Source organism: Bison bison, unplaced genomic scaffold, assembly GCF_000754665.1.
Source record: "Bison bison bison isolate TAMUID 2011002044 unplaced genomic scaffold, Bison_UMD1.0 scf7180017864285, whole genome shotgun sequence".
NCBI classification, from domain to species: Eukaryota; Metazoa; Chordata; class Mammalia; order Artiodactyla; family Bovidae; genus Bison; species Bison bison.
In genome coordinates this window covers 2076017-2086002 of record NW_011494857.1, presented here as the reverse complement: position 1 = coordinate 2086002, position 9986 = coordinate 2076017, and the positions used below count along the sequence as shown (strand labels likewise).

Here is a 9986-nt window from a genome sequence, read left to right as displayed (position 1 = left end):
GCCGGCTGAGCCCGCTCCGCCCCGCCCCCTGGGGGCTCCCCTGGGCTTCATCCGCCTCCTTTGCCCACAGAGTACGAGCAGCAGCCGCCCCCGATGCCCAGCATGGAGAAAAAGAGGACTGTGTATCAGATGGCTCTCAGTAAGACGGCCCAACCCTGCTCCGCGGGGGACGGCCCCGCTCCCCCGACCCCACGCCCCCTGGGGTGCCGCATCCGCCCCCCATCCCTCTCCCTTCTACCCCGCGCCCCCTTCAGCCACTTCCACGCTGGTCATCCACACACCCCAGCTTTGCACCAGCTGTTACGGTTAAGCACCCACCGCTGTCTTGAGCCTCTTTGCAGCCCCTTCTGCCTCTGCTCCACCTCCCTTGTAGGATGTCCTGTTCCCCGCCCTCAGCCCTTTCCATAGCTGCATCCCGCCCGCCCTGCCCGGCTGGGCCGTGTCTCCAAGGAGGCCCACCGGGAGGGAGATGGAGATGCCCTTCCCTAGTTTATACAAGTCACTGAATGGGGCGCCCAGCAGCTCTGTCTCTGTGCCCGCCAGGCCCAAGCCAACTTCATTTCGCTGTCTCTCTGTCCCCCTTCCGTCTCCCCCTAGACAAACTGGATGAAATCTTGGCGGCAGCTCAGCAGACTATCAGTGCAAGCGAGAGTCCTGGGCCTGGTGGCTTGGCGTCCCTGGGTAAACACCGACCCAAAGGCTTCTTTACCACTGAGGTAGGCAGCCTGGTCTGTGGGACTGGGGGACTTAGGGGACTTGGGGGGAGGAAAGGTTGAGGGGTAGACAGGGCAACTTGTACCCTTTATCCCTCCCCCTACAAACCCTTTGTGATTCCACTGTGTTGAGTGCTCTGCCTAAGGGGCACCAGATTTTCTGGGATCCCTCATTGCTCCCCACTCTGGGGGGTCCCCTTTCCTCTCTACCCGTCCTCCTCCTCCTTTATCCCCCCAGATCCCATCTCTGTCCCCTCCCCCCACTCCTCATCCCCAAACCTCACTGCTCCCTCTCTCGCCCACCTCTTTCTGTCCATCTCTGACCCACCTTAAGGATCTCAGGGAAGGTAAATGGAGGTCAGGGATGGCACTCCCTGGCACAGGCACAGAGCATAATAATAGGTGCTCAACAAGTGGTAGTTATTAAAATATTAATTATCATCTCTGTCTCCGCTCTGCCCGCTCACCTACAGTGGGTGTTGATCACATTTCTGACACTCTGTTTTTAACGTGGATTATCTCATTCATTCCTTGGAATCATCCTGGGAGGTGCACTCGGTTGTGATACAGAAGGGAAACTGAGGCTCAAAGAGGGAGCCAGGATTTCAGCCCCAGGCAATCCGGCAACTGGATCCACAGTCCAGCCACGGCCCTGTCATTTCTGGTTCGGACCTGCTGGTCCCTCACTGGATTGTGCCCCTTCACGGGGACACATCCCTACCACTACCCTCCAGGTCTCTGCCCAGGCCCTCCCTGCCCTCTGAGTGCACCCTCTGACTCCCTCTTTCAATAGGCCATACCCACCACCCGGTGGCCAAGAGGCCACTGACTCTAAAAAACCCTGTGCTTTGACTTTGGAGGGATGGTGGACCCTTTTAGGCTAGCCTAGTCCTCCAAATTAATACTCTGAATAATGTATAAAATAAAATACATAATCCATAAGGGTCAAAACCCTTGATAGTTCAGCTGGTAAAGAATCCGCCTGCAAAGAGGGAGATCTGGGTTCGATCCCTGGGTTGGGAAGATCCTCTGGAGAAGGGAAAGGCTACCCACTCCAGTATTGTGGTCTGGAGAATTCCACAGACTGTATAGTCCATGGGGTTGCAAAGAGTCGGACACGACTGAGCGACTTTCACTTCACAAGGGTCAAGAACAATATATAACCATGGGGAGTGACAGTGGAAGGGTGTAGCCCCTCAGGGCACTGCAAGCCTCACCAAAAAGAATTCAACTCTTGTGAGCAGATGAAGTGAGGTTACAAGCCCCTTGAACCAAAAATAAAAGTAAAATATAATACATAAGATAACAAAAGAAGCCAGGTACACAGAAAAACAGTTATCAAAACATTTTTTAATTTATCAATATTTATTTTTATTTATTTATTTGATTGTGCCACATCTTAGTTGCTGCACGTGGGATCTAGTTCCCTGACCAGAGATGGAACCCCGGCCCCCTGCATTGGGAGCTCAGAGTCTAAGCCACTAGACCACCAGAGCAGTCCCTCAAAACACTTTTAAAAGCAGAATTTGTGATACAGTAATGTTGGTGCCTTTTCTTAACACAGTAGCCAGCAAGTTCTGGTGGTGGATCTAGACTACTCTAATTTCAAAGTTTCAAAGAAGGATAAACACTGTTTAGCGAAATGTGCCATGAAGAATGCTCTGCCATGAAGACTGCAGAAATACCTGTGATTTCTGATACAGTCACACATTTTGCTAAGACTGGCACGGTCTGTGGCCAACATCCTTAATTAAGGAAATGTTGTGTTTTAGTTGAAGGCTAATGAAAATCAAGATGTAGGGATTTTCTCCCCGTCCTAGTGCACAGCCCCTCCCCACCCCCAAGTCTATCCACAACCCTCTCGAGGGTTCAAACACCTACTCTCGAAGGGTCGGTACTCTTACAAGAGCCAAATGCAGCTGGCAGATTTTGTATTCAGAATTTCTTTCCGATTTAAAGGCAGAGGGTCCTTGGCCACTTCTCAGGGCTGGGCACAGGGCCCTGCATGTAGGAGGCCCTTGCTTCACACCTGTCCTTGGTTTCTCAAAGAATCTGAAATCTCTCAGCCTGGGATTTCCCTGACGATCTGGTTGTTAAGACTTCCACTGCAGGAAGCGCAGGTTAGATCCCTGGTCAGGGAGATTAAGATCCCACATGCCACACGGCCAATAATAATAACCTATAGTGGAAAAGAACCTGTAAAAGAACAGACACATACACGTATATGCGTGTGTGTATATATATATACACACACTGAATCATTTTGCCGTACATCTGAAACTAACACAACATTGTAAATCAACCATACTTCAATTTAAAAAAAAAGCACATGGGCAGTAGAGCCAGGCAAACCCGCCTTCAAAGCCTGAGTCCCTCTAACTCTGTCACTTGGCCCACGCTTTATAATTCTTCTGTGCCTCAATTTCCTGTTTTTTAAAATATGGCTAAAGTCAGTCTTGCTGGCTTTTAGGAGGATTGAATGAGATCAGCTTCTAGCAGAGGCTCTCAAGAGATGGTGAGCACTCCTAGCCCTCACTGTGACCCCAGCCTGCACCCCCAGAGATAAACCCACAACAACATCCCAGGCTCAATATGGAGTCTAGTAACAGATTAGGGCCAATCCTGTTTTCATGTATTCAACAAATGCGTGGCGTACCCACCAAGTGCCAGGTTGCCAGCCGCTCTTTGCATGAACCTCCATTACAAGACAGACAAGATCCTGGCTCCAAAGACACCCCCTCCCCCAGGGCCCAGGCACTAGCCAGTAATAAAACCAGCTGCCTGCCCACCCCCATCACCTAGAAATAAAATGCCTGAGGTCTTCATGGGGCCTTCTTTTCTTCTGGGTCCTGGAGGCCAGTGGTCATTTCCCCTTTTCTTCTCTTTCCTTCTTCCTCCTGGGGTCTGTTCCTGGGCCTCCCCCAAGCCCTCCCTCTCATGTTGCAGGCTGTCTCTGTCACCATCTCTGCCCCCCTGCTGCCACCAGCCATCCTGATCTTTCTCAGCCCCTGAGACACAGGGGCACCTCTGTGTCCTTCCTGTGTCTCTATGACCTTCCTGTGTCTCTCTCGGTGGTCTTGTTCTCATCTGTGTCTCCATCTCCCATCTGTTCTGGCTTCTCTCCCCTTTCCCACCTGGACTCTGCTTCATCTATACCAGGGGGACAAGCAGGCAGTGTGGAAGCCCAGTGCAGACGGGGGCCTGCACCACAGTGGACAGAGGTCCCTGAAAGATACACCTCTGGGTTAAACGTAAGAGGGGCTAAGGAGGATCCACTGCGCCAACAGTGGGGCTGCAGACCCCTGGCAGATCCACTGAAGGTCAAGATCCCTCTTGGGCTCCGTCTCTTCCTAGGGCTCTGCTGTTCGTCTATCTGTCCTCTCCTCTGTGTGGCCTTGGTTTTCTTGGGTACTGTCTCTGTTACCTGGTCACTGATCCCCTCTTCCCAGGGGTCCCCTGCTCCCGGTCCACATCTTGGACTGGGTGGTCCAGGTTCTAGTTTCAGCCTCTCTCTGGACTCAGTTTCTCCCTCTGGTTATTTTTTACCATATTCTCTTGGTTGCATTCTCTGCCTCTCCCCCTCCCGGGGTGTGTCTGACCCTTCTGACTGCATGTTTTCCCCTCCTGGGCTGGCCCTGGCCCTCTCCATGGCAGGACCTCGCAGGACCACTTTTTTCTCCCTGCCTTGCTGTATCAAGCCCCCTCCTGTGTCTCCCGCGCACCTCTGGACCCCCGTCTCTGTCTTTTGTCTAGCTCTGTCTCTCCATCAGCCTCCTACGCCGGTCTCTTTCCCCTCACCCCTTTCCGGGGCTGGCTCCCTAACGTGAATTTCCCAGCCTATCTTCAGCCTCTAGCCTGTGCACAGTGCCCGGGCACGCTCTCCTGTGGAGGCACCGGACCCTCAGCTGACCCAGGAGGTGGCACAGAGGAGGGCGGGACCTCTGGCCGACTTCCTGGGGAGAAATCTGCCAGGCAGCCGGTGACGTCACGGCACCTGGCGCCCTCTGATTGGCTGCCCTCTCTGCGCGGGAGAGGACGCTCCCAATTTGTTGACTGAGGTCAGCCTGTTCCACCTTGAGTTGGTCCGCCCCTCAAGCAGTCATTCCTAGCCTCCTCAGACGCTATTATGCCTCCTCTGTCAATCTGGCACCTCCTCTGCCACTCTGATCCCTCTTGGTGCCGAACTAACCCATTCTTTGATCCCTCTTTCTCCCACACTTAGAAGGTCTACCAGTGTGCTAATATCAGACACCTCTCCCTTGAGTCTGGATCCTCTTCGGTTAGGGGAACTCTTCCTCTGTCACCCTAACCCCCCTACTTTTGTTCCACCTCCTCCATTGCCTCCTCCCGCTTTGATTTCTCCTCTGTCACTGTGATCCACCCCCATCAGTCTCTCAGAAGAGATTTGAAGAGATCTGGTTTTACACCATTGGTGGCTTGCCACATCTTGTCAGGATGTCCTTCATTCCACATATATCTATTGAGCACCTACTGTGTGCTAGACCTAGTGCTCAGTCCTGGTAGTATAGGAGGGAACCTGTCAAACAAAGTTACTTCCTTTAGAGAATTTACATTGGCAAAGGGAGTGGGGGTATTTTGGGGGAATTGGGTTCCACGGTAAGAGAAATCTCCAAATAACAGTGGTTTGAACAAGATAAATGCTTATATCTCTGTCATGTTGAACAAGTCGGGAGTAAGGAGTCCAAGGGAGGTGTGGTACCCTCTATGGTCATGAAGATCTAGGATCCTTCTCATCCCAGACACAAAGTTCCCTCATAGTCCAGAATGGCTGCTGGAGCTCCAGCTATTGCACCAGCATTCCAGATAGCAGGAACAAGGAACAGTGGAAAGACAGGAGTGCAAAGGAGGGCACATTGTTGCTTCTTGGGTTACCTCTAATGAGACTTTCCAGAAATAGCACACAACACTTCCACTTATGCATTTGGGCCTGCCTTAGTCCCATGACCACACCTAGTCGCAAGGGAGGTTGTGAAATACAGTCTCTTAATTAAGTGCCAAAGAAGATCAGGCTGTTCTTATTGAGTAGAATGGGTATTGGGTAGGCCACATGCCGAGGAAGACAGACAACAAACAAGTAAGCAAATAATTATAATAACTCTAACCTGGGATGAATGTTATCCAGGCTGAACTGTATTCAAGTCTCCTTCCTATCTGAAAAGAAATGAAAACATTTCTCGTCTAGAATTATCATAAGCCCTTGACCCTGTACCCACAGCGCCAGGGACAATGTCTGGTGCCTTCAGGGAGCCAACATTCTAGCTGGGGAGACAGTAAACAAGTAAACCAGATCATTTCAGATGGAGAGAAGTGCCTTGAAGAAGACAGGACAGGGAAATGCAGTAGGCTGTGACTGGGAGGGATGTTTGAGCAGAAGAGGTAAAGATGGAAAATAATCTGTGATGATTAGGAGGAAACCATTGCAGAGAGAAGATCTAGGACTTGTAAGTGTCCTAAACAGGGATGGACCTTGGGGCATCAGAGGAGCAAGAAAAGGTGGGCACGGTGGGACCAGAGCAGGAGATGCAGGCAAGGGCTAGATCATACATAGTGTCTTAGTTTGGGTTTCCTAGAATCAGAGTCTGAGATACGGATGCTCGAGAAAATGATTTCTTAAAGGGGAACCTGTAAGGGTCGGGGGAGACAGGATGAGCTGCAGAGGTCAGCAAGCCTGATGACTGAATTTCCCCTTCAGCCTGAACTCTCACAGAGCTCTGGAGTGTGAACGACAGGATGGAGTTAATCCTGCCTTAGATGTTCATGTCAGTGGGCTGCGGGCTGCTGCTCCCAGAAGTGGGGACACCTAACTGCTGGGGCACATCAGCTCCTTTGGGGGAGGGTGATTCTTCAGAACAAGGGGCCGCCAAGTGCTGCAGGCAGGTGACACTGTGGCTGGGTGTGTGCACAGCATCCTGGCCAAGAAGATAACCTGGTGAGCACAGGCAGTGCCTGCTGCAGGGGGATTTGAAGATCAGACTCGGGAAATTCAGATCCCCTCTGAACTGATGTGAGATGTTGTAGTAGGATTTTAAGCAGGGCAATAGCATGATCTGAGTTTCTTTTAGAAAGATCCCTCATGTTTTCTTTTTTTTTTTTTTAAGATTGATTGATTTTTATTTATTTGTGCTGGGTCTTTGTTGCTGCATGGGCTTTTCTCTAGTTGCGGTACACAGACTTCTCACTGCGGTGGCTTCTCTTGTAGCGCAGTACCAACTCTAGGGTGCCCTGGCTTCAGTTGTGGTGCACAGGCTCAGTCATTCCAGCTCTTGGGCTCAGTTGCTCCACAGCATGTGGTGTCTTCCCAGATCAGGGATCGGACCCGTGTCCCTTGCATTATAAGACAGATCCTTAACCACTGGACCACCAGGGAAGCCTGCCTCTGACTCTTGTGTGAAGAGTAGATTAGAAAGGCGGGTCAGGACAGGGGTGGCAGCCAGGAGCCAAGGAAGAGGCTATTGCAGCCATCCTGGCAAGTGATAACTTGGACCTGAGCAGTGACAACATGAGTGGAGAAAAAGTGCCCAGATTAGTGATCGGTTGGAAGCAGAGCAGACTCAGTTGATAATCTGCCTCCCCCCCGCTTTCTTCTTCCCCACTGCTGCCATCAGGATTCAGAAATCTTTCTCTTCCCCAGAATTCCCTTCCATTTCCTTCATGCCCCTCTCCCTTCCTGCAGAGGCTGGAGAAGGGAAGGAGGATGGCCCTGGGGGGGAATCCATGGATTTCCATGCCCTGACTGATCTTCCCCTGCTCTCTTTTCTCTCCCCTCCTCTGACCACCAACCCCAAGTCGAGCTTTGATCCCCACCACCGCTCCCAGCCAAGTTACGAACGTCCTTCCTACCTGCCTCCTGGACCCGGGCTCATGCTCCGACAAAAATCTATTGGTATGTCACCTGCAGGGAGGGCGTAAGGGATGCCGGAGGGGAAAGGGGAGGCTAGGAGGGTGATGGTTTATGGGGAAAACAAGGGAGCCTGGGGATGTTCTTTTCTCCTTCCATATGTGACAATGAAGTTGGGCAAAGAGCTCAGGCTTTGTTGCTGAGCAAACCTGGATTTGAATCCTGGTTCTTGTCCATCCCAGCTGTGTGATCGGGGGCAGGTGGCTTCACTTCTCTGGGCCTGGGGCTCTGCATCTAGAAAATGGGGGCGTCACTGCCCCTGCTTGGATGCAGTAAGTCAAAGCTCCCACCACAGACTCTGGTTCATTCTCTCATACCTGACTCCATTTATTTATTTATTCATTCTACAGATGTTTATTGAGCACTACCATATGCCAGGCTAGACTACTGGGGATTTGTCAGGAAACAAAGCAGACTAAAGGGTCCTGCCCTCGTGGAAATTACCTTCTAGCAGGGGAAGACAGACAACAGATTATAAGGATAAGAAATAAGAAAATGATATAGTATGTTAATTGTGGTGAGTGCTATGGGGGGAAAAAAGAGTAGAATGAGAGAGCTCAGGCATGCTGGGGGGCAGGTTTGAGCTGAAACTTGGAGATGAGCGGGGAGCCGTGGAGATGTCTGGAGATAAGGCATTCCATGGAGCAGGTACAGTCAGTGCAAAGGTCCTGAGGCAGGTGTGGGGGACTGAGCTGGCATGTGCTGAGAGAGCAGCTTGGGAATATCACAGGAGAGATCAGGAGCTCAGTTTAGGGTCTGCTGAGCTTGAGATGCAAATGAGACATCCAAAAGGATGCAACATTTGGATATATGAGCCCAGAGCTCAGGGGCAAAGATGGGGTCCAAGACAAGCGTGAGAGTCTTCAGCAGGGAAGTAGTGAATGAAGTGGTGACACTGGTTGAGATAGTCACGGGAGAGAGAAAAGTCAGAGGTGAAGAGAGAGTCAAGGACTAAGCCCTGGCAGTTGGTCAGTAGGCAAAAGATTTCACTCCTCTGGTTTTCTCCAAGTTGGCTTGCTGCTTGAATCTAGCTTTTCCCCAACTTCGGTGTCCACAGTCCACCCATTTTATTTGCCTAGTAACAGCTACCCTTACATCCACCTGACATTGCTTACCTATAAATTGGCTCCCTCTTTTAAAATATTAACCTCATCCTGAGCTCCATCTGTGAAATCACAGATTTGATGTACTAATTACATTGCTTTTCTGCCTATACAAGAAATCTAGAACTATGCATATAAACAAGGTATCTCTTCCTGGCTCAAGCCAGTTTCGCTCACCGCAAGAGACGCCTGGTGGTGGTGGTGGTGGTGGTGGTGGTGTAGTCACTAGGTAATGTCCGACTCTTGCGACCCCATGGACTGCAGCTAGCTAGGCTCCTCTGCCCATGGGATTCTCCAGGCAAGAATACTGGGGTTGCCATTTCCTTCTTCAAAAAGACCCCTGCTGCTGCGCTGAGTCACTTCAGTCGTGTCCAACTCTGTGCGACCCCATAGACGGCAACCCACCAGGCTCCCCCGTCCCTGGGATTCTCCAGGCAAGAATATGGAGTGGGTTGCCATTTCCTTCTCCAATGCATGAAAGTGAAAAGTGAAAGTGAAGTCGCTCAGTCGTGCCTGACCCTCAGCGACCCCATGGACTGCAGCCTTCCAGGCTCCTCCGTCCATGGGATTTTCCAGGCAAGAGTACTGGAGTAGGGTGTCATTGCCTTCTCTTATCCTATATTATACCTTTGGACGACTTAGAAAAGGCGCCCCCTCCTGGCCTGGGGAGGAAGTACATCTGAATTTCGCCCCACCTCTCTTGCTCCCTCTGCTGTTTGCTGTTGTGCAGTGCACAACCTGAATTACTGTATCGAGAGGATTTGCATTTACCACAGCTGGGGAAGGAAGCTCTGGACTAATGTTCCTCTTTAACACCTACTGGGTGAAGGCCATGGCACCCCACTCCAGTACTCTTGCCTGGAAAATCCCAAGGACAGAGGAGTCTGGTAGGCTGCGGTCCATGGGGTCGCTAAAAGTCAGACACGACTGAACAACTTCACTTTCACTTCATTTTCATGCACTGGAGAAGGAAATGGGAACCCACTCCAGTGTTCTTGCCTGGAGAGTCCCGGGGACGGGGGAGCCTGGTGGGCTGCCGTCTATGGGGTCACACAGAGTCGGACACGACTGCAACGACTTAGCAGCAGCAGCAGCAGCAGCAGGGTGTCACCATCAGTATCATCATGGGTGCTGCTGTTGTAATACTGTAGCTCCATAGGGTTAGGGGAGACCACCCCTCCCACCCCAGCCCTGCTCCTGGATCCTCTGTGTCTTCCCAGGGGCTGCAGAGGACGATAGACCCTACCTAGC

The 9986-nt window shown here is 51.5% G+C and overlaps 1 protein-coding gene across 1 annotated transcript in view; it reads left to right on the top strand.

The window, feature by feature from the left end:
• Positions 1-9986, top strand: part of SHANK1 (SH3 and multiple ankyrin repeat domains 1) — a 46586-nt gene that overhangs the window by 30275 nt on the left and 6325 nt on the right. The window contains 3 exon segments of the mRNA XM_010849732.1: positions 71-139; positions 598-716; positions 7521-7617. Coding sequence (XP_010848034.1) covers positions 71-139; positions 598-716; positions 7521-7617 — 285 coding nt within the window.